This window comes from Scardinius erythrophthalmus (assembly GCF_964197995.2).
Source record: "Scardinius erythrophthalmus genome assembly, chromosome: 7".
NCBI classification, from domain to species: Eukaryota; Metazoa; Chordata; class Actinopteri; order Cypriniformes; family Leuciscidae; genus Scardinius; species Scardinius erythrophthalmus.
In genome coordinates, this window is record NC_138227.1 from 26035437 (window position 1) to 26060567 (window position 25131).

At 38.5% G+C, this 25131-nt stretch overlaps 1 protein-coding gene across 1 annotated transcript in view; it reads left to right on the forward strand.

Moving 5' to 3' along the window:
* Positions 1–486: 486 nt before the first annotated feature.
* Positions 487–25131, forward strand: part of nyap2a (neuronal tyrosine-phosphorylated phosphoinositide-3-kinase adaptor 2a) — a gene marked incomplete at both ends in the record, with an annotated part of 34095 nt that continues 9450 nt past the window's right edge. Inside the window, 3 exons of the mRNA XM_081371615.1 lie at positions 487–683; positions 11093–11400; positions 20319–21491. Of these exons, the coding sequence (XP_081227741.1) occupies positions 487–683; positions 11093–11400; positions 20319–21491 (1678 nt within the window). The remainder of the gene's footprint in view (positions 684–11092; positions 11401–20318; positions 21492–25131) is intronic.

Sequence of the window (25131 nt, forward strand, 5' to 3'; positions counted from 1 at the left end):
TAGGGTTTGTTTGTCAGTAGAAATTATAATTAGCTGTATAAATAAATAATCTAAATCTGTGTTATATCTTCATTTGGATAGCTATGTAAACATGTGTGTTAAACATGCTAACTCTTGCCCTTTCCCTGCAGTGAATCATGCTCTCCAGTGTTAAAGGATAACAAATTCCCCAGAGAACCACATGTGATTGTGTGTGTGTGTGTGTGTGTGTGTGTGTGTGTGTGTGTGTGTGTGTGTGTGTGTGTGTGTGTGTGTGTGTGTGTGTGTGTGTGTGTGTGTGTGTGAGTGTGTGTGTGTGTGTACATCCCACCTGTACCTCCGAAGTTCATTGTGTTTTTCTATAAAGAACAAGCTCTCAAGAGGACAGTATGACATTGTGTGTGAGACACTCATGTCTCTCTCTCTCTCTCTCTCTCTCTCTCTCTCTCTCTCTCTCTCTCTCTCTCTTCATCTGTCTTTCAGGCAGTCTCTCTGCTGTGCTGAAGAATGGATTCAGGGGAAGACGAGTGCACCCGTTTCCTACAGTACGTGGAGGACAGTGGTCTGAGGCCGTATGACGAGCTGGTTATCCAGAACGCCTCCGACATCGCTCGAGAGAGCGACCGCGTCCGCAACCACACACAATGGACATACCTACAGGAGAAAAACCAGAAGAAGAGACGGCAGGAGGAAGCTATCAAGAGGTACACACTCATGGCTAGAGATAGACTGATATAAATGTGAATATTGCACATAATTAATGCTAATGGCCTTTACTCTTGTACATACTTAGGGATTTGATCAAACCCCCTAAATCAAAGTATATAATTCAGACTGCAGCTCGTCCTGCACTGTTTTTGCTAGCTATTAAAGTGATCAGACTTATCATTCTCACCTGGAAAACAATAAAATAGGCAGCAATATCCCAGAGATGCACATTGAAGGATATGTAAGACCTAGACTATCATGGAGACATGACAACCACCCAGAACACCCTAGCAACACCTTAGCAACCACCCAGAATGCCTCAACCTTCTTAGGAAAATGTAAACCTCTAGTTAATATTAATGCCACTAGAATGTTGTGCTCTTTAACATTTGTTTGTCGGCCACATGTGCAGAGAGAGAGAGAGCGAGTGAGAGAGGCAGGGAGATAAAGGTCACTGGTCCTGAGCTCATAAAGTCAATGAGGAAATAGCTGGATATTAGAGAGACAAACACAGAGTCAATGAAAACCTTTGGCCATTATGGTGTGTGTGTGTGTGTGTGTGTGTGTGTGTGTGTGTGTGTGTGTGTGTGTGTGTGTGTGTGTGTGTGTGTGTGTGTGTGTGTGTGTGTGTGTGTGTGTGTGTCTGTGTCTGTGAAAAGAGAGTGACAGAGAGTAATTTAGAACAGACATTTCAGCCAATCTAATAAAAGACAGACACAAAAGGATGCTCTGATTTATCTAACAGCGGCCCGAGGTGTGAGTGTGTGTGTGTAATTATATTCCACTGCATTTGTATTCTCCTTTATTGTTATTTTGACTTCTATGTAGCTAAATTTGGATCCACAAAATGCTGTATGCAACCTATTTTACTTTAGCAGTGATGTATTTCTGAGGGGAAAAGTTTATTAAATTATATTAACTGATATTCAAATAATATATATCCAAGTTTAATTATACATAGCAAATCTCGGCTGCATGATTGTTTATATCGTCACAAAATGTTAACTGTATTATCATATAGCTCTCAAGTTGGATATATATTATTCACATATATACAGTACATTCACATAGCGATATATACTAGCAAATAATCTCAACAGCCTGATTTTTGGGATATAAGTTGGATATACAAGTATGCTCAACTTTATCCACATAAATACAGTGTACTTGCATAGGAAGATATATACTATAGCATATCTCAACTGCTTGATTGCTTGTATCATTGCAAAATTTAAACTATATTATAATATTACCAAATGTGACTATAACTAGGGGTGGCCGATATGACCAAAATCTTATATCACGATATGAGTAATTTTATTTCACGATAACTATATATATCGTTATTCACAGGTTTTTTTTTATATACCATTGAAATTTCATAAATCTCCAACTTCAATATCACTAATACTAAAAAAAACTAATACTAGCCTAACTAACATATTAAAGGGGTGGTTCGGGATTTTTGACATCGGACCTCATTTTTAAGTCAGCCTGGTTGTTATTCATCAGTGGAGACATTTAAAAAAAAAAATATCCAGTCCTTATATTTGGATAGTTAGCCGATGCTAGGCTAGCGCGAGTCAATAGGTATATGTTAGCCAGCCATTAAAAACCGTTTTACCCACTCCACAGTGCACCAAACGCAAATCTATTATAACACTAGACTATCGATGTATATGTCCGTTGAGAGAATAATGTTAGAAATCAAACTTACCGATGTCAAAAATCCCGAACCACCCCTTTAAGTAAAAAAAAAAAAGAACTGTCAAGCTTACTAAAGACAAGTAAACAGTCAATAGGACAAAAAACTACAATAGAACTACAATGGATTTTGACACGTAAGTGTGTGTATTTGACTGTACAAGTGTCAAAGGGCGTCAAAAAGAACTCCGTTCAGTACTCGCACGCTTTATGCGCAGCGGCTTTATGTGTGTGCATTTCAGATGTGTGCGCTCTGAAACAAATGCCGAATTGAGTTCTCTTTTGCTGCTTATTGTGCTTGAATGGTTTAAAATCACTTGTTTTTAAACCACAAGGCTTAAAAATGCATTTAAATGATAAGATTTTGTGACGGTGCAGCACGGGAAAATCACGTCTGTGAAACCCCAAGAGAGGCTATAGTCCGAAATCTCACCCCTAATAAGGCATGGAGATATTAAGATATTATAAACAACATCATGAAACAAGCGCTATTTAATTTGACTTGACTTTCATTTCACATTCCTTTACTCTGCCTGCCTGTTTCATTCCACTTTTATCCTTCCGCTCTCTCTTTATCAGCAGCTTGTCCTCTCAACCCCCTCATTTTCCCCTTTAACCCTACATTTCCTCCTGTTTGTACCCTGTAATCGAACCTCAGATTCTTTCCTCCTCTTTAGCATCTCTCTGAGAGGTCTGAGTGGTTGCCCTCTTTTCTTACAGCTTGGGTCCTCTTACAACAGGAAAGGGGCGTAAGTGGGGTGTTCTTCATGAGGAGAGGAGGTCAATGACACACACACACACACACACACACACACACACACTGAGTGATCGAGTTCATCTGTGGTTTGTCTCTCTCTTGGAGGCGTTTTAGTGAGATTAAACAATCAGGATTACAGAATGTAGATGAAATTTCATTAATATAACTTATGAAAGAGGATCAAAACACACACATATGAACACTGACAGTGGGAGGGCCTAAAGTCACACCTCCTTAGATTGGAGAGGGAAAAAACATGGTCTGTCACCATGGAGACAGAGGGGTGAGTTTCTATGGCAACAGTGGGCTTGGTCCTCATCTCCCTCTCTCTAAATTTAGACTGCTGGCCCCTGAGGACACTAGCACACACTCCCTTGAAACACACAACAAAAACCAGGTTTGTATGTGTCACTCAACTGTTATCACACACATAGAAAAACCCATTCAAGGACACAATGGAATATCTGGATCTGATGACCTTAAGGGACCTACATAATAATGTAAATCCTGTTATAACTCACCTCACTCTCATATATGTGTGTGTGCATGTTGATGAGGCTTAAAATGAATTTGAATATGATTGGATTGGGAAATGAATATGAATTTATATGCACAAAATGTTCTATAGATACACCTACGAATGTTTCTCTATAAGCAAACAATTATGTATACAAGTATGTATTATGAGTTTTTCTATACCATACTTCAATTAAGACAAGCAAACTTTCTTTGTTGTGGTCTTAAAACAGGTTGGTGAATCTCACAAAGAAATGTCCAGGTTATATTTCACCCTGAAAATAAGAAATTATTACATTAATTAATTAATGTATTTTAGGATAATTAAGCTTTTTTTCCAATGTGACTTTATTTTCATAACATTAACAATTTTTATATCATTACTGTAATGAAGTAATGAAAATGTTCATTTTGTAAACTCATAATAATAATAAAGGTAATGAATCCACTGGAGGCAAGTTGAACTGAACCCATTCTCAGATTTATTTAACAAAACTTGATCGAAACAAATGCAAAATAAACAAAGACTTGACTTAAAGGGATAGTTCACTTTGAAAATAAATTTTGATATGTTTTAGCTTACCTCAAGGGCATCCAAGATGTAGGTGTCTTTTTTTCCACAGTAGTTTCAATTTTGATATTTTTAGGTCAAACCGTTCTTGTCTGTCAGTCATATAATGCAGGTCTATGGTCATTGTCTCAAAGAGCATGCACAGAGTCCAAATTAAAACAATTCCCCATCGTCCAAATTAAACAATTCCCCATCGTAAGTACACATTGATGGCCTAAGACACGAAACGAGCGGTTTGTGTGAGAAAACGAACAGTATTTATATAGTTTTTACCTCTTGAAAACAGCACACGTCCAAATGATTTGACAGCGCGGGTGGGTATAGATATATACATAGATGTCGCCTTGGCTACGGTTTCGTTCCAATGAACTGCAGTAGCCAAGGCGACATCTATGTATCTATACCCACCCGCGCTGTCAAATCATTTGCACGTGTGCTGTTTTCAAGAGATAACAACGATATACATACTGTTCGTTTTCTCACACAAACCGCTCGTTTCGTGTCTTAGGCCATCAATGTGTACTTATGATGGGGAATTGTTTAATTTGGACGATGGGGAATTGTTTTAATTTGGACTCTGTGCATGCTCTTTGAGACAATGACCATAGACCTGCATTATATGACTGACAGACAAGAACGGTTTGACCTAAAAATATCAAAATTGAAACTACTGCGGAAACAAAGACACCTACATCTTGGATGCCCTTGAGGTAAGCTAAAACATATCAAAAATTAATTTCAAAGTGAACTATCCCTTTAAACCATTAACTAAACTAAAGGGCCCTATCTTACACCCGGCGCAATGCAAGTGTTTTTTGCTAGTTTCAGTCCAACGCAGTTATCATTTTCATGTCCTACACCACGTTGTTTAAATAGCAAATGCATTTGCGCCCATTTGTGCACCCATGGGCGTGCTGGACTGAAACGAGGTGTGTTCAGGCGCATTGTTGGCGCGTTGCTATTTTGAGGCAACATAAATAGACTGTGCCATTGACCAACAAAAACCTGGTCTAAAGTCAATGGCGCAATATTTTTTTTGTTATTTAAAGAGGCGTTAGTAATGTGCGCCTATAGGCAGGTCCACAACACGCGTACACTCTGCTTATTAAACACACAGGGTCGCACAGCAGCACACCAAATATTAAAATAAAAAGGATTACAATGTAAAAGATTATTATTGTGTACATAAAGACATGGTGGAATCCGGCTTGTCCTGTAGATGTCACTTTTACCACGCGCACGAGTAGTTCCGTTTGCGCTCTGGAGACGGCTTCGTTCTTTCCACTATCAAATTCCGTCATGTAAATAGTGAATCTGCCATGGCGTGAGCGCAGCTGGCATTTAAAGGGAATGGGAGATGAGACTGGCGCGCCGACCATTTTTCCTGTTGTTAAACTAGCAAAAGTGGATTCGGACACGCCCTAAGTGAACTTGTGCCCTGCGCTTTAGACCATGTGCTTAGATCGTTAAAATAGGGCCCAAAGTCACAAAACATCAGATACACAAACAAAGATTGACACCAGACAATGGGATTATGAGGGCTGTGTATATATATATGCACATCACTACTGACTTAAAACACACCTGAAAGCAATGAACAATGAGCCAATGACAAAACAGAAAAGAGAACCACACGACTAGAACAACCAATGAAAACATAACACATGAACCAATTAAGGACAGACATGACATGAACAAGAAACATGACTCCAGACGGCCAAACAAGACACAAAAAGTCGGAGTGGAATGGAGGGCCAGGCCCATGAAGAGGATGAAGAGGATGAGGCCGTGGAGCAGTGGTGAGTCTGGAAGATGGTGTGAAGGACCAAAAGATGGAAGATCAGATGGTCGTGGTGAGGCCAGTGGAGATGGAAACCATCAGGGCGGTGCTGGTGGAGCAAGAACCTTGGCAAGTCCTTCTATCAGTGACATGGGGCATAGACAGTGGAATGGCCTCCATGGGCATGACATGGCAGGAAGAGAGTTCATAAGCAGTGGTCTACCAGTGTGGATAATGGGATGACTTCCGGGACCAACAGACTTGGACTTGGGACCACTGAACTAGACCTACTCGCCGCTCGCACTGACCTCAGTTGTAGATCCATAACACTGGCGGTTAGTCTTGTCCATCCAGTGACGCTGTTGCTTGGGTACTATGACCACTAGCCTAGTCTTCTACTAGTAATAGTCTATGGTCTTCATTGGCTGCCCTCAAACAACGTCTACTTTGACCTGCCCTAAAACACAATAGCATCGTGTTGTGTACATGTCGAGAAGACACAGTTTTGTGCTCTGGTGAGGAATTACAGTTGCAACATCTCATAATTTACGACAAACTGAGTATCGTATCACCGAGAAACGTCCTGCTCAAGTAAGTCGTCCTTATATAATTTAAAAATATAATAGATTTTTTTATTTTGGGATAAATAATAACCTGGGCATTTCTTGACAGTTGTTAGATTCATCATAGTAGTAGTAGTAGTAGTAGTAGTTTGTGTGTGTGTGTCTACATGTGTGTGTGTGTACATGTGTGCATCTTTACTGTATTGTAGAGGGAGTGGGTGAACTGTCTAACACAGCTTTCCAGATATTAATGACAATTCATGTTCAATAAATTGCCTGGAAATAGTTTTGAAATGGTTGCCATAGCAGCAGCCAGAAGCCCTGAAAGCAATTTAGTGTCTAACCCAAACCGCAGTCAATGGTATCGTCTACACTGTCATAAACAGTGTCCCTACGACCTGACGTAAACATCTTTGAGGAAACAATCGACAGACATCGTTGATCAGTATATTTGGCATTAACATATCAGTGAAGGTCAAGAAAAGGTCACTTTGATGCATGATAGAAGGACGAGAGAGGAAAACAGTCATATTACTTTAGAGAGCTTTCTCTGGATGAAAAGACAAGACAAAACAAGGCGAAAGGGGTGGAAAAGAGAGAGGCTGACAAAAATATTTAAAAATGACTCAAAGCATGCAAGGAAAAAATATTGCAGGATAAAGATTGGAGACAAGGATGAGAGGTTGATGTATTAGAGCAGGGCTGATGGACCGGCAAAGACAGAAGTTTATTTACTGAGCTCTGATCAATACAGACAAACATAGCACAGTACTGCACACACACACACACACACACACACACACACACACAGCATACAGAGCGGCTTCAGGCATACCTGCTTCTCTCTGCGTCCATAGAGACTAGTTTGTGTTTGAAACAGAAAGATACAAAACCGTCAATACTGTTAATAGATCAGATGCATGTATGTGTGTACAATATTTCACACATTTTCATCATATTTAGTGTTCATTGTAGCATGCAAAAATCAGTGCATCCTCTGTATCTACGTATACAGGCAAACTAGTCACTGCTAACTCTTTCCATTAAATCCATTAGCTTTAGAAATCCAAGCTTAACTGCTACTCTCATGACCTTTAACCGTTCACATACACACGGTTGACATTCTGTAATGGAAGAGACTTTCCATATAAATCCATCTATTGAATTATACTGAGTGAGTGATATTTTATATCCCCTAACCCTACCCTTAATCCCTCACAAAAACCTTTCAGCATTTTCATTAAGACGTTATTTATTATGTTTATTAAGCTATTTTTCATTAGCTGCTTCCCACAATTTAAGTGATTTCTGGTTTTACTACCTTGTGGGGAGATTTGCTCCACACAATCTAGGCGAAACCTCACACTCATACGCACACAGACAAGCACCAAACTAGTCATTATAAACTAGCCTGGACCAACATACTGTAGGAGTTCATGCTGGTCTAAGCTGGTGTTGTCAGCAGGAATAGTAAGCACTATACAGTAGTGTGCTAATGTGAACATCCATCAGTGAGGTGATCGTGTCACCATAATGAGCTAGTCTACTGAAATGATGCAGCATATTTTTCTGAGGATAAAAAAGGCTTTTAAGACAGGGGGGTTTGAAGGACAACATACTTGTTTTTTAGTCTCTTTCGGTAATACAAAATAGCAGACTAGTGTACTCCACCGTTCAAAAGTTTTGGATTGGTACTTTTAATTTAGACAGTAATATTGTGAAATATTATTACAATTCAAAATAACCATGTACTATTTGAATATATCTGTAAAATGTAATTTATTCCTGTGATGTTAAAACTGCATTTTCAGCATCATTACTCCAGTCTTCAGTGTCACATGATCCTTCAGAAATCATTAGGCAAGGCACATTTTTTTCTAAAGCACACTTAAACGCCAGTGCTGACCATTCTAATATGTTGATTTTCTGCTCAAGAAACATTTATTATTATTATCAATGTTGCAAATAGTTGTGCTGCTTAATATTTTTGTGGAAACCATGACACATTTTTTTTGCATTCTTTGCAAAGTTCAAAAGAACAGCATTTATTTGAAATAAAAATATTTAGTAATATTATAAAAGTCTGTAATCATGTCACTTAGGCATCCTTGCTGAATAAAACATTAATTCATTTACTTTTTGAGTGTGTAATAGTGGTGGACAAAGAAAAAAATTTGAAGGTACGAGACTGTTTGCTGGCGTATAGTCTTTCAACTGAAGCCTCAATTAGTTTTTTCTTTTTTGTCATCATGGGCATTGCAATGTTAATTGTTTAATCACATTAATCGGCACAATCAGCATTTTAATATAATTTGAAAAGAGATGCGAAAAAAAAAGGCGTGACTACAAATGATTCGCCACTCAAGACGTGTGTGTGAAGTGTGACAACTGAAAGGGAGGGAAAAATTGCAGACTGTACAAGAAAGACAAGAGAGATCACTGCAAAAAAATGTTGCTGCCTTAAATTAAGTACAGTCAACTTGGATGTTCAAGTCATGTCAACTTAAATTGCATTAAACTGACTTTAAAAAATGAGTTGATTCTTGTATAACTTATAAAATAAAGTAAAAAATTGCTTGACTTATTTTGATGAGTTAAAGCAATGTAAAAACATATGTTGTCATAACTTATTGATAATATATTTTTTTACTGTGTGACAACACATGAATGAAAAGATGGAAATAGAGAAGGGGAGAAAGGATGTGGAGAGATGAGGGACGCTGGTGCAGTGAAGTTGGCAGACAGACTCTCAATCATTCTTTATGAGCCACCACAGCACCACACCCTCCCCTCTGATTACACACTCGCAGTGTGTGTGTGTGTGTGTGTGAGTGTGTGAGTGAGTGAATGGTTACTTAAAGACAACGTGAGTAAATCCTGTCTGCCCTTTAGTATGATTAGTTTTCCTCAGCGAGAGAGAGAGAAAATTTGAGAGACAGCAATTGAACTGACTGCCCCCTTTTCTCTCTCTCTCTCTCTCTCTCTCTCTCTCTCTCTCTCTCTCTCTCGCTCGCTCACACTCTTTCTCATGAACAGACAGATGAAAGTAACTCAATTTTTATGGGATATTCAGTGCAGAAATCATCTTAAAATCCAGCCAAATTGCTCTGAATTGGATTATGCAGAAATGACTTTTAGGCAAGATAGATTCATGAAGTTATGAGGGAACAGATAGATGGATGAAGTGAATTTGCCTTTCCTTCTTACATTTAAAACGTGGAATATTTTGCCACATATGTATTGCTTAATGCAATAGGTAAGATTTTCTTATCTCTGGTGCTCACCAAGACTGCATTTATTTCATTAAAAATACAGTAAAGTCAGTAATATTGTGAAATGCTATTATGATTTAAAATAACTGTTTTCTACTTTAATATATTTTAAAATGTAATTTATTCCTGTGATGACAAAGTTGTGTTTTCAACATCATTACTCCAGTCTTCAGTCACATGATCCTTCAGAAACCAATCTAATATGATGATTTGATGCTGAAAATAGATATGGCACTTTTTTATTTCAGGATTCTTTGATGAATGTTCAAAAGAACAAAATGTATTTAAAAATAGAAATCTTTTGTAACTTTATAAATGTGTTTATAGTCACTTTTGATCAATTTAAGGTATCCTTGCTGAATAAAAGTTAATTTCTTTAAAGAAAACTTACCCCAAACTTTTGAACGGTGGTGTAAAAATGTATGTATATAGCATAGAATAGTATAGTATAGTGTAGTGTAGTGTAGTGTAGCGTAGTGTAGTGTGGGGTAGTATAGTATAGTGTAGCGTAGCGTAGTGTAGTATAGTGTAGCGTAGCGTAGCATAGTATAGTGTAGTGTAGTGTAGCGTAGCATAGCGTAGTGTAGCGTAGCGTAGCGTAGTGTAGTGTAGTGTAGTGTAGTGTAGTGTAGCGTAGCATAGCGTAGCATAGCGTAGTGTAGTATAGTGTAGTGTAGCGTAGCATAGCGTAGTGTAGTGTAGCGTAGCGTAGCATAGTGTAGTGTAGTGTAGTGTAGCGTAGCGTAGCGTAGTGTAGCGTAGCGTAGTGTAGTATAGTGTAGCGTAGCATAGTATAGTGTAGTGTAGCATAGCGTAGTGTAGCATAGCGTAGCATAGTATAGTGTAGTGTAGCATAGCGTAGTGTAGCGTAGCGTAGCATAGTATAGTGTAGCGTAGCGTAGCGTAGTGTAGTATGATACAAGTTCAGTTCAGGGTTTAATAGACCACAACACATAGCCTACATTCTCAATTTCATTTGCATGAGGATTTTTTAGGTCCTAAATCTCAACACCAATGCTCTGACCTGTACTATGTTCATGTTTGTTTGTGTGCTGTATTCTTTATTCGCATTAACGAAAAGAAAACATTTTCTCTACTCTGGAACAGTGGTCTGATGGATGCTGAAATCCATCTAGGTTTCAGCAAGTATATGGGGTCAAAAGTTCATAGATGGGCAGAGCCATGCCTGGATGCAAATGTAATACTTTGTGAAATGCTAAAATAAATCCAATCTCTCTTCAGGATTGGTGAGGATGTGGCCCGTGCGACAGAAGGAGGGGGATACGCAGGCAAACACTTTCGTATGGGCTTCATGACGATGCCGGCCCCTCAGGACCGTGTTCCTCCTCCCTGTGGCCTGGGCTTCACCGTACGCTCGCAGTCTCTGCACTCGGTGGGAGGGGGAGAGGAGGAGGGGAGTCCTACCTCACGAAAACAGCCCCCGCCCAAACCCAGACGAGATCCCAACACCAAACTCAGCACTTCCTCTGAGACCGTCAACACTGGGCTCAGCACGGGGAAGAGCGGGAAGGAAACAGACAAATGTGATGGTAAATCTTTGTGTACATGTAATATGTTAACACTAAGGGCCAGATTTACTAACAGCTCGCACCAGCGCAAACCCTCTCTTGGTGTTAAAAATCTGCTGTCAGGATTTTCTAAAGACTCGCAGTGAGAAATTAGCGCTGAAAAGGCGTGGACAGGGTTATTTTTGCGGCTGACCTTATAGCATATGCATTTGTAGGAGTTTCCCTTTCAGATGCAAAATTTATGGGAGGAGAGTATTGAAATGAATCACGCAAGGTGATTTACTAAGGTTTGCGCTCGTCAATTTCTTGGTATTTGCGCCATTATTTACAGGCCAAAAAGAGCACGTTTTTAACCAGACACTAACTGGTAGATTTCCTGTGTTCTTTAATTGACGCTTCGTAAGTCATTCACGCGCAGAACTTTCCACTCCCATTGGCGATTTCTTGGAATTGCTCTCACGCTAATTTGCCCTGTTTAGTAAATCTGGCCCTAATGTTTCTAGCTACTGTATGCATGCTTGATTTTGCATTTGGAAATGTGTCCGAATGCAATTCATAATGCAATGCAAGTATGCCCCCCCCCCCTCCTTTGGTACCTTTTTGTTGATTAGATCACTCTCCTGTCCTGTTCTCTCACTCTTTCTCCCTCTCAATTATGTAAGCACATCAACCATATAAACATCACAGTAATACTGTGAAATATGACAATATAAAATGACATTTTAAAGTTTTATTTTCTGAAATATTATTGTAATTTAAAATAACTTTTTTCTATTTTAATATATTTCAATGTTTTATTTATTCCTGTGATGGCAATTATTCCTCATGATGTCACATGATCCTTCGGAAAACATTCTAATATGCTGATCTGTTGCTCAAAAAATTGCTATGCTGCTTAATATTCTTATAATATAAGCACATCATCCATATAAACATCACAGTAAAATTGTGAAATATTATTGTGAATATTACAATTTAAAATCATTGTTTTCTATTTTAATATAGATTTTCTATTTTAGTAATACGTTTTATTATTGTGAAAGATTACTACAATCAACATGCATTTTTTCTTAACAAAAAAACATGCATTACAAGACTGAGAAAAGTTGCATCTTTATTCTTTCTCATCACTTCACTATTATATGCAAATCCCCTCTGTTCTGCCATCTCTTTCATGCATGCCTTATTCCCATGGATCATTACACATGCAGAGTAACACTCACACACACACACACACACACACACACACACACACACACACACACACACACACACACACACACACACACACACACACCAACCAAACCCCCTTCCTCTGCAGTCCACATCACACTGAAGAGATAGACAGGAAAGGTGGTACATATTTTATACTATGAACATATATGCATACAAACCAAGAAATGCACTGTACACCTACAGACAGTAAGGACGAAACAAAGAAATCATTCAACTTGGTAACAGCAGTAAAGGAAATCTTGTTTTTTTGCTTTATGGCAAGCTTTATTCTAGAAAAAAACAGGCACATTAGAAAAAATAAAATAAAAATAGTTTTATAGCTTAATCTGACTAGGTAAAATGTATATATTTGTATCAGATTGTATATGGCATTTTATAAAAGTGACAGTAAAGACTTTTACATTTGTTACCAAAAATGTAGTTTAAATGCTGATCTTTTGAAGCTTCTATTCATCAAATTGTGGCTGCTGAAAATCCAGCTGTGCCATCACAGGAATAACTTATATTTTAGAAAATTTTAAATTGTAATATTTTACAATGTTGCTGTATACCGTTTTGATAATAAGAGACTTCACAGTGCACTTCAAATTTATATATATATATATATATATATATATATATATATATATATATATATATATATATATATATATATATATGTGTGTGTGTGTGTGTGTGTGTGTGTGTGTGTGTGTGTGTGTGTGTGTGTGTGTATATATATTTTTTTTTTTTTTTGAATATTTGGTTATAAGTGCTCCTCTTAGTGTCAATGACAGTTATGGCAGAAAATAGCATTACCGAGGTGGCCGTCGAGTGGACTGACTTGCTTTGAGAAGGGCTTGATGCACACTTGTACACTGTAATGAGTCAGTGCAGTCTTTTTACATAACAGAAAATGGCTCTTAACATCACAGACACCTGTAATCTATCTTTCTAAGAACAAGTGACATCAACTCTTTCTCCTCCTCTGACTGGTCACCCTGAGCCAGCAAAACACTCTCATTGGTTGCTCGCCGGCTGCAGTGTCATATGAACAGGGGGCAACCGTTGCCATGGGCAACAGTCCGGACCTAAGTGTTTTACCGGCGGCGACAGCTTCAGACAGAATCAACCAAAACACAGATGATGCCTTTCATAAACAAATTCACGGCTACAAGGTCGACAAGCCGGTGACTTGAGTCGTGATGCGCATACACAACACACACACAAAGATGAAGTGATATAATGTTCCACTGGTGGAACAAATCATGTATACATAAACATAGTTCTATTGTAAGCTTATGCAGACAAAATTTTCACGCACACCCTTTAAACTAAATGTGCTGGTCTAGGCTGTTTTATATTATACAGTGAGCAAATGCCCCAACGGACTTTACTATTCCACACACACACACACACTCATTTCCTCACACATTACCCTTCCCTTAACCCTTAACTTGATCTTAACTGATCTCACTCAGAGAGCTAAGCTTTCAAAGTGCTTTTCTTTCAAATTCAAAACAGAAGCACACATTACAACATACCTAACTCCACTCGAGCACTTGACCTCATTTTACAATGTTCAGAAACCTCATTTAGAGTGCATTAACCCTTAAAACATCAACCGGCTCTTTGCGGTGAAATTTGAAACGCAGCCAAACTCACTGTACTATATACAGCACATCATCCTTTTCAGTGTATTCAACCTCAAACATGTGCAGCTTCATTTTGTAGTTTACTAATATACACTACACTGTTTAAAAGTTTACAGTCAGAAAGAGCAAGTTTCTTATTCTCACCAAGGCTGCATTTATTTGATCAAAATATATAAATAACAAAATTATGCAATTTTTCCTGCGATGCAAAGCTGAATTTTTACTCCAGTCTTGTGTCACATGATCCTTCATAAATCATTCTAAAATGCTGATGAATATGATGATGACCTCTTTTTTCGCAATCCATTTGTTCTCTTTTCTGCTTTAATATCGTGCCCAGAGCACGCATTTAAATTCATATAGGATCATAATGTCTTGATATCCGAGTAATGATGTATACAGAAAGACAGAGATAGTGTTTTTGAGTTTGACGCATTAGCTTGAGGCTCTGTGGTATTTCCACCACATAAGGGCCAAAGATTATTCCTCCAGAGGAGCCTCAAAGCTCAACATCTCCCCTCCTTCTCTCCTCTCTCTCTCTCTCCCCTGAGCTCCCACACTACACTCCCCCCATCTCTCATCCCTCCTTTACTCTCGTGCCTTCATTTCCCACCCCACTTTGGCACCATTTCTTGTTTTGCTCATTACTATCCTGTCTTTTATCTCACTTGTTTATGTATTCCCTTTCTCATAGACCCTAATATATATTATATACTGATTATATATATTATCAGTATGATATATATATATATATATATATATATATATATATATATCATACTGATTGACTAACTCACTCATATCCAATGATATATACAAGGTATTTCATATACAATGGAATTACCATGTTACATGTCAAAAAACATGGTATAACCATGGTACATGTACGAAAAAAAATGGTTATAAATGGTACTCTACGTATATCTATTATATACCTCTTTTTATATACTCTCCATATGATTCCTAATACAAAAAATACCATGGTTTTGCCATGATAGCATCAGATGGTAAAATCATTGTGCTTTACCACAGTACTGAATGAATACCATATTCATATACATGGTATTTTTACATACAAGGAACTTCAATACAGTCATTAACATGGCATAACTATGTCTAAAAAACACAGTATTATAGAAAATTCTCTCTCCATCTGTCTTTCCTTTTTCTACTCAAACCATGGTACAATAATAGTAGATGGTAAAACCATGGTACTTTGATATATATCATAGTACTGATTGACTACCATGCTGTACTTCAAAGTATACTATGGACTTACCATCCAAAAAACATGGTATAACGCTACATACAAAATAATTATTATTATTTTAGTAAAAATAATTCAGTACATCCAATTATATCTCATTTCGTACCATGGTAAAGTGATGGTATCAGATGGTAAAACCATGGAACTTTGATATCTACCATGGTATTATTTGATACACGTCCAAAAACATGGAAATGTAGTAGTAGTACCATATTTTAAAAAAATGTGCTACTCTACACACCTCTGATTATATTCCTATTTCTTCCTCCATCAGATCCCTGTGAGCATGAGCATGTGTGATGGCCTGCATGTGTATGTTAGTGAGTGTTATGCTGACCTAGTGTCAGGGGAACATGTATGTCCTATATATAGCACTGATAGAGAGACAGAGCTAGTGACATACATGCAAAACCTTAATAAATCATAACCAGTGTCCTTTAAACAGCATCGTATTAAACTTAATGACATGTGGCATGTGGCGTCCCTATAGGCGTATATCTGTGATGCATATCTCATTGGCGAGACTATTTCACCTCTAATTTAGAGGGAAATCAATATAAGTGCATTATCGTACAAATACAAACACAGATAAACATCTATATTAAATCAGCGGTGTAATACTAGATAAGAGATGGAGCATTTGCTACATCCTCTGATGGGAAACAACATCATGAGAAGGTTTCTGCTTCAAGAGAGAGAGAGAGAGAGAGAGAGAGAGAGAGAGAGAGAGAGAGAGAGAGAGAGAGAGAGAGAGAGAGAGAGAGAGAGAGAGAGATGGATGTGCTGTGAGAGGAAGGTACAGCACGCACCTGCTGTCCTCGGGAACACAGTGCCCTAAATTTTTTGTCGTGTCACAAACTCATTTATAACACACACACAGAGGTTTCCATGTTTTATGGGGACTTTCCATTGACATAATGATTTGTATGCCGTCTGCAGCAGAGGGGGGGAATTATATATCAGAAATATATACTCAATGTAAAAAGTTATTTTCCATAAAACAAAGATTATTGGAGTATGTCTTACAAGAAAATATTATTCAGTCTTTCTACTTCAAAATTTAATTCAATGTGTAACTTGGTGTTTTGCTGATTTGTAATTATTTGTGAAATGTACTAGTGTCACAGAAGAACGCTGACAGGTAAAATCCAAACAGAGTTTATCGAGAGACACACAGGATGTAAATATGTGAGTAACTGAAAAGATGATCGATGTGGTGATCCTGGAAGGGAAATGACTGTTCTTCTCTGTTACAGGATCACACAGGTAAGTCTCCACAGGCCGGTGTTCAGGGATGACCAACAATACCAGACCACTTACGTGTATTTGGTGCTGGCTTTTATGGAGGAACTGATGAGGCTGATGGCAGACAGGTGTGGTGATTGTTGAGTGTGCACAGGTTTGAGCCAGAGAGGATTATGGGAAATGTAGTATGCTGAGGTGACTGGTCTGGTGAATGAGGATTGCGACAACTAGCAATTTATGAGTGAAGATTGTTTCAAAGGAAATCCTACACCAAATGTTTTTTCAGTGTACATTGACCTAGATCATGTTTTATGAATTTGTTCCCTCATTTTAGTTCAATCTTGCCAACCATTCACCTAAAATGAGGGGAAAAAATAAGTTGTTGGAACAAATTCTTAATTCACGACGATGATAGCTTGTTTTTCCCCTGCATGTCGTGTGCAGGACTCCATTGTCCACCTCAGATAAAAATAAAAAATAATAATTGCGATTTTGTGTTTCTCAATATGACTATAATTCACAATTGCAAATGAATTTCTCATCATTACAATTTTGTATCTCAGAATTGCAATTAGATCTCTGACAGTCGTAACTTTATTACTCATATTTGTGACTTTCTGTCTCACAAAAAATATATAATTAACTTTCTTTTATTAAAAAAAAAACAGTATCAAACAATTTATTTGCAACTTTTTTTTTATCTTACATCTGTTTTTTTATTTAAACTCTTTGCATTGCAATGATCACTATTGCTCGTGTTGCTTTAAAGTTCTAACTTTTATTGAGAATGATTGAGTTCTGGATTTGCGCTTTGTAAATGGTAATCATTGTGAACGCCCATTTAGGGTTAGGGTGCAGAAATTATAATCAACTAAATTTATACTAGAAGAAGTATGTGGGAGGTTTTTGCAAGGTGTACAAGTTTGTGTGTAAAATGGTTGAGAGAATGCGAGCCACTCTGTCCTCTTTCTGTCACTTCGTTGAGGTACTGTGATCTTTCTCTGAATGATAAGTTAAATCATTTTGTCATTCTTGCTGACTTTTCATCTGTGTATCACAGAGTTCATCCACAAAGCTGATATAAACCCCTGTCATGTCCTTTACATAACAAAAAGACATCCACACGCACACACACGCACAGGGATCCAGAGTCTCTAGAGAATGACGTAATTATAGCTTCAGCCAGCTTAATGGAAGATTAAAAATTAGCATACTTCCCATGCTGACCCATTAACTATTACTTGTGCTTGCTGTTGGCAAGAGACACACTAATAGACTCATATACAAACACACAGACACACCGCCCTGCCATTGCTGGAAGAAACGGGTCAGTCAAGTTGCCCTTCACTGAGCCCAGCTGTGGTGATGTGGGGAGAAATGACAGAAAGATGGAGAATGAGCGAGTGAGTAAACAAGAGGGGGAGGGCGAAAGAGAAATTGAAACAGTTGCTTTCCACTGAGATGATAGTCAGGAAGAAATTCATTCATGAAGTGAAAATGACCTAGTTTTCTCCACTCTAGTTCTTCCTCACCGCCCTCCAGTGTAGGAAACTGCCTGTTTGATTATTCCATGAACTCCTCCCTCCACGTTCAGAAAGCAAAGTCTAGCATCTCTACAAGCTAACATCACCAGTTACTGGCAGTAGCACACGAGAGTACCCAGCAAAGTGTACTGGCTATTCAGGGAATAGTGTACACTAATATATCCGTTCACATGTGGAGAGACAATTGATCATAGTCAAGACTACACATACATACCATAAATAAATTTCCATTTGTCTGTTTATCTATAAATATAAATTGTAAATATATCCTATCTATATTTATTTACACAAGTATATTTTGTCATTAGAGCCTAAAAATTGTACTTTGCCGATATCTCCTAGTCAGTGTGCAGGAAGCAGTGAATAGTGCTTAGGGAGCCTGTGAATCAGAACACAGATGCACACACACACACACACCGAGCACGGCCTGCTTCTTTCGTTTCTCAGCACTGGTAGCTCAACTGTGTATAATTAATCCTGTCTCAAGCAGAGTGTTAAACTCTATTCTCACTAAAAAGTCCTTGGAGAAGCCTATTAACTCAGTTCATAACCACACACATTCAGGATTAGTGACTGTACTGAGAGGGCAGTCGTGGGATGTGGTGCGAGCAGAAGCATCAAAAACCATCACATGCACAATAGAACAGTAATGGCCCTGTGCAGCCCCATACGGCTTTGGGGGATAGCACTGACATTAAAACTAATACACGCTGACTTTGCCACCCTTTTGCTAAGCCATGGCCACAATGACACTCTGTTAACACCTTATTACTATACTGCAGTGCTTTTATGCTTCTGCTACGTTATATTAGTTGTAAAAAAATAAATAAAATGATGCACCTCTTGATGGAAATAAATGTGATATTATTTACATCAGGAGGTACATAAATTTTTGATCAAGATCAATGCAAGAGTCAAGCACTCTGTAAAGTCTACTCCAGCACATCCCGAATACTTTCAATGAATTTAAGGTCTGGACTCAGAGGTGCCAATTCATGTGTGTAACATATAACATGCTAGAAACATAGTAATCACTGCAATAATGACCCAGTCATAGATTTGTAAAGGGGTGGTCGATTATCATTTCACTTTTCTAACTTAAGTTAGTGTGTAATGTTGCTGTTTGAGCATAAACAACATCTGCAAAGCTACGACGCTCAAAGTTCAAAGCAAAGGGAGAGACTTTCTTTTACAGAAATCGCTTTTTAAGGACTTCAACAAACGGCGGGTTAGTGATATCACCTTCACCAACCCTAAAATTTCCATAAACCCTGCTCTTGGGAACATGCAAGCAACAAAGTTGGTGAGGCCATGTTGTGAAGAGGAAGAGTTGTTGTAGTAGAACACATTTGGGAGTCTCGCATTCCTCTTTTCACATTTATTGCAATATAGTACGTAACAAAAATGCAATAGCATGTTGTAAAAGCAAGATGACAACATGAGTTATTATAACCATAATAAAACTAAACCTTACCTGTTCTATCTTCATGCCGCATATTCTCTGGCTTTGTATGCATCTTACAACAGTTCCCACACGAGCGATTTATAGATTATCATGACAGAATATGCTAATCAATGACTTAAAGATAGTTAACTCCACATCAGCTAGCTACATAAATTCATCAACTAACCATTCAGAAATGTTCGTGAGGTAATCGGAGCTGATAGCACGAGCCCTTGAAGCTCCGCCCTCTTCTTGAAAGGGGGCCGGGAGCAGCAGCTCATTTGCATTTAAAGGGACACACGCCAAACCGGTGTGTCTTTGCTCACCCTCAAAAAGTGACAATTTTAACATGCTATAAAAAATGATCTGTGGGGTATTTTGAGCTAAAACTTCACATACACACTCTGGGGACATCAGAGACTTATTTTACATCTTGTAGAAAGGGGCATTATGGGACAAATAGGATATATTTAAACCCAAACAGCGACTTTTTTTTTTTGGAATGTTAACAAATTTTCTGTGAAATGCTAAATCCATATTTCTAAACATTTCCGTTCTCTTGCCCACAGCATCTAAATCCCGCCCCTGCAGTGAGGAGTACCGTCGCATGCCTCCGCCAAAACCCAAACGCAACCCCAACACGCAGCTCAGCACATCCTTTGACGAGTCTTACATTCAAAATCACTGCAGCAAGGTCAAGTCTGCCTCTCTGCCGCGACAACACAAAAAGAAGTCGGCGTCTCAGAATCAAAGCCCCGCCCCTGCCACTGACGATGAGGCGGAGCCTGTTTATATAGAGATGGTGGGGAATATCTTACGGGACTTCAGTCGAATTGCCGGAGCTAATGGCGATGAAGAGGATGACCAAGGTGAAAGTGTGTATGAGGAGATGAAATATCCTGCTTATGACGATTTGCCTTCATCCTTAGACCACGGCCAGTCACGATGGGAGCAGTGTCCCACTCCTTTGGTGCCGGAGGTGGAACTTACACGACCCACCACTCCACGTGGTTCACTCTGTGACATTCCCGCCCCGTTCCCGAATCTGCTTTCCCACCGCCCTCCTCTACTAGTGTTCCCACCTGCACCAGCCCAGTGTTCCCCCAACTCTGACGAATCTCCTCTTACTCCTCTGGATGTCACCAAACTGCCCGTGTTGGACAACGTCGGATATGTCAAACCTGGTGCATCCCCAACTAGCGCTGACCCTGGACCACAGCTGGAGGCTCAGCAGGTGTCTGGTAAACACCACCACCACCACCATCATCATAAGAAGAAGTCAGCAGAGACTAAGGAGCAACAAACAATCACAGCATCAGGACGGTCCTCCGCTCCACCCCTTACATCTACGCTGTACAAAAGCGGTGGGTCGTCCGCGGCACACGGGTACCCCCGGAGCCACTCCGCCTGCCCGTCCCCCGTCAGTATGGGTCGCGCGTTAACGCCACTCACCCTGAAGCGCCCCCCGCCGTACGATGCCCTCATGACCGGGACGATTCCTCGCAGCGCTTCCGGAGTTGCACATGGATCACGTGAAAGCGGGCGGCTCTCGAATTCCTCTAGTGTGCACGGGGGCTCCATGCAAAATGTCTCCACCGCTTCGGGTTCAAGCTCAGGGTCGGGAGGTCGAGGCTGTCGTACACCAACCAGTCCTCTGGATGAGCTCAGCAACTTGTTCTCTTCCGGACGCAACATGCTGAAGAAAGGTTCTGGAAGCCGTAAGAACAAAGACTCAGCAGATGGTGAGTGAAAATGTTATAAATGCTCTAAATGTGTTACCAAAAACAAAACAAAACAAAAAACTTATTTTATGCTCATCAAGGCTGCATTCATTTGATCAAAAAATACTGGAAAAACAATAATATTCTGAATAATTATTGACATTTAAAATAACAGTTTTAAATGTAATTTATTCCTGTGATGGTTTAGCATCATTAGTCCAGTCTTCAGTGTCACATGATCCTTCAGAGATCATTCTAATATGATGATTTGATGCTCAAGAAACATTTCTTATGATTATCAATGATTAAAACAGTTGTGCTGCTTCATATTTTTGTGAAAACCATGATACATTTCTTTCTTTTTTTAAATATGCAATTTATTAAACAGAAATGTGTATTAAATAGAAAACTTTTTATAGATGTCTTTAATGTCACTTTGATTAATTTAACGCATTGCTGACCAAATACTAAACAAAACTAAAAATAAATATGCAACTTTTATGTCTTTCAATTGAAATTAAAATATTGAATTGCATGTTAGCAGCAGCAGTTTACCAGCTGGGTAATATTAATTAGATAATAAATTAATATATACACAATATATTGGTAGCATAGTGGTTACTGAGATTTTTTAATTGGTTGATATTAGAAACAGTATAATAGGATAGATTTAATTGTGCATTTCCCCCAACTTTTACATATTTTTATTACACCTTCCTTGTAAAGATGATAACCACAACGATTAATTTCAACTTCTCCCTCCTTTTCTTGAATCTGGGTTACAGTGAGACACTTACAATGGAGGTAAATGAGCTGTCGAGTTGAGCTTAACTTGTATTGAACCCAGAATATTAATAATTCAATAATTGTCTGCTTATTAACATCAGCCAGAATTTTTACATAAGTGTATCCCCAGTAGAAAATAAGCAACCAAGAAAAGTACTAAAGCCTTTAATTAATTAGATCCACACATTTTAAACCCAGTGAATACTGAAATTGTTAGGGTTAACTGTGAGATATCTGGAGGCGATTGGCCATATCAGTAACAACTTCAAAGTGAGGGATGTTGTCTCATAGAGCAAAGCCTGATTGGGTTTAAAGAGCGTGTGTAATCGTCTTGAGAGCTGCAGCTAAGGACTTTTTTCCAGACTGTTATTTATTCCCGTGTGTGGAGGAGAGATGGCTTTCATGTCCTATTTCCACAGTCCACTTCCATCACCCCAGGTGTGTCTGTGTGTTTGAGCTCGTTCAGAGATTAAAAATTGAGCGATCAACCTACGCACAGACTACTGAACATGCTTATAGTGCACAGGACAGAGAGAGAGCGAGAAAATGACCCAGATTCTTCCATACCGAACTGAGGCTCTTCAAATCAAGCTCACTGTTGATTGCGAAGGTCGCCGGATTGTTGTGTTGCAAGGGTTGTTGAATGGCTTTCTCATGAGCCTTTCAAATCATGATTAAATGAATTCAGAAAAAAAGCACTTTGACAGATTAACGAGTCAAAGCTCTCATGTTGAACCCTCAACACATGCACACAAATACACACACATTTGCAATTACATATTCTTCATGTCATAAATAGTCAAACCTCGCTTCAATGTAAGTATACACTGCACAGGTACACAAAAAACACACACATAAGCTGGTCAGTCTGTCCATCACAGTCAATTTTCCGCTATACCCAGTCCAGCAGAGACACAAACGCACACAGGCACCTCCTGTCAGTATGTCTTCCACGGATCTGTGACTTGGGCTTCGTGCCTGACAGAGTGTGGAGGTGTGTGAGATTAGCAGCCTGCCGGCATTAGTATTTGCATGTGTGTTTGCCTGACACAGAGAGAGAAAAGACAGAGATAGTGAAGAATCTGTCACTGTGATCCAAAACACACCAGTATCTATTCACAGCTCAGCATCACTCTGCTAAGATACACGGATGCGGGGCGCATATAGGATCATGATCAGAGTTCACTCATCCATTTCTGATACGTTCAGATTCAGTCAAAATCCTTGCAAATGTCCTAGCTTGAAACTTTTAATATATATTTTATTATTTTAGTCTCTTATGCTCACCAAGGCTGCATTTATTCTATACATTAAAAACAATAATATTGTGAAATATTACAACTTAAAAGAACAGTTTTCTATTTTAATATATTTTAAAATATGTGACCCTGGACCACAAACCCAGTCATATGGGTCATTTTTTTGAAATTGAGATTTATACACCATCTGAAAGTTGAATAAATAAGTTTTCCATTGATGTGTGGTTTGTTAGGATAGGAAAATATTTGGCCGAGATACAACTATTTGAACTTTGAACAACTATATCTGGAATCTGAGGGTGCAAAAAAAATCGAACCATTGAGAAAATCGCCTTTAAAGTTGTCCATTTATGTTCGCAATTGCGCTGCATTCACTCACAGAAATAAATGTTTTATATATTTACAGTAGGAAATTTACAAACTATCTTCATGGAACATGATGTTTACTTAATATCCTAATGATTTTTGAAAAATCGCAAATTTTGACCCACACAATGTATTGTTGGCTATTGCCACAAATAAACCCGTGTGACTTGTGACTGGTTTTGTGATCCAGGGTCACATATAATGTATTCCTGTGATGGTAAAGCTTAATATTCAGCATCATTACTCCAGTCTTCAATGTCACATGATCCTTCAGAAATCATGTGATTAGTGCTCAAAAAACATCTCTTATTATTAACAATGTTAAAAACTGTTTTGCTGCTTCATATTTATTTTGTAAGGAACCATGATACATTTAGGATTCTTGGATGATAAAGAGTTGAAAAGAACAGCATTTAACTAGAAATAACATTATAAATGTATTTTCTGTCACTTTTAAACAATCTAAAGTGTTCTTGCTGAATGACATTTCTTTAAAATAAATGTTTTTAATCTGATTTAGAGATATTTTCAGGAGCCAGCTATTTATTTTAATTTAAAAAACCCTGAAAACCCAGGTTTGTAAAGAAAAATATTATCCATTGATTGAATAAGCCTTCTTTCTTCAAATCTAACAGATCTCATATCAAAAGCTGCCGAGTCAGTCTTAAACTTCACGCTTGGGCTGTGATTGGCATTTTCAGAGATAAAACAATCATAGACAGAGCTCTTCCTGTCCAGGCCAGTTATCCTGGTCCAAATCCTGTTAGGGAACTCTACTACAACTCAGCATGACACCATTCGGCGCCAGAAAAGCATACGGAGTCTGAACCTGAGCCAGTGTCGAGTGGCACGCGATAGAGTTTGTGCATTCATCTGTCTTAAGGATCATCAGTAATTTAAATGTCATATGAGTTTGTTTTTTATTATGCCCTACAGTGCCCATAAATAGCTCTAAATATGCCTTAAAAGACAGCAATCTACTGTTATTTCTTAATGTATGCAGCTGTATTTAAATTCAATAGTGCTTTCCCTGCAGCAATGAATAGCTTAATAGTTTCTAAAATGTAAGCGTCTGAGTAACTTCACATAGTCTAAGGTTACATTAGCATATACTAATAATGATCCCACGCATTTAATATATTTCCTCATCATTATAGCTCTGAGGTTGGCATACATTATCATAATTTAGAGGCACAGAAGTGCTTATATTGGGCCCATAATGGCAGATCAGGTTCGCAGTCAGGCTGAAA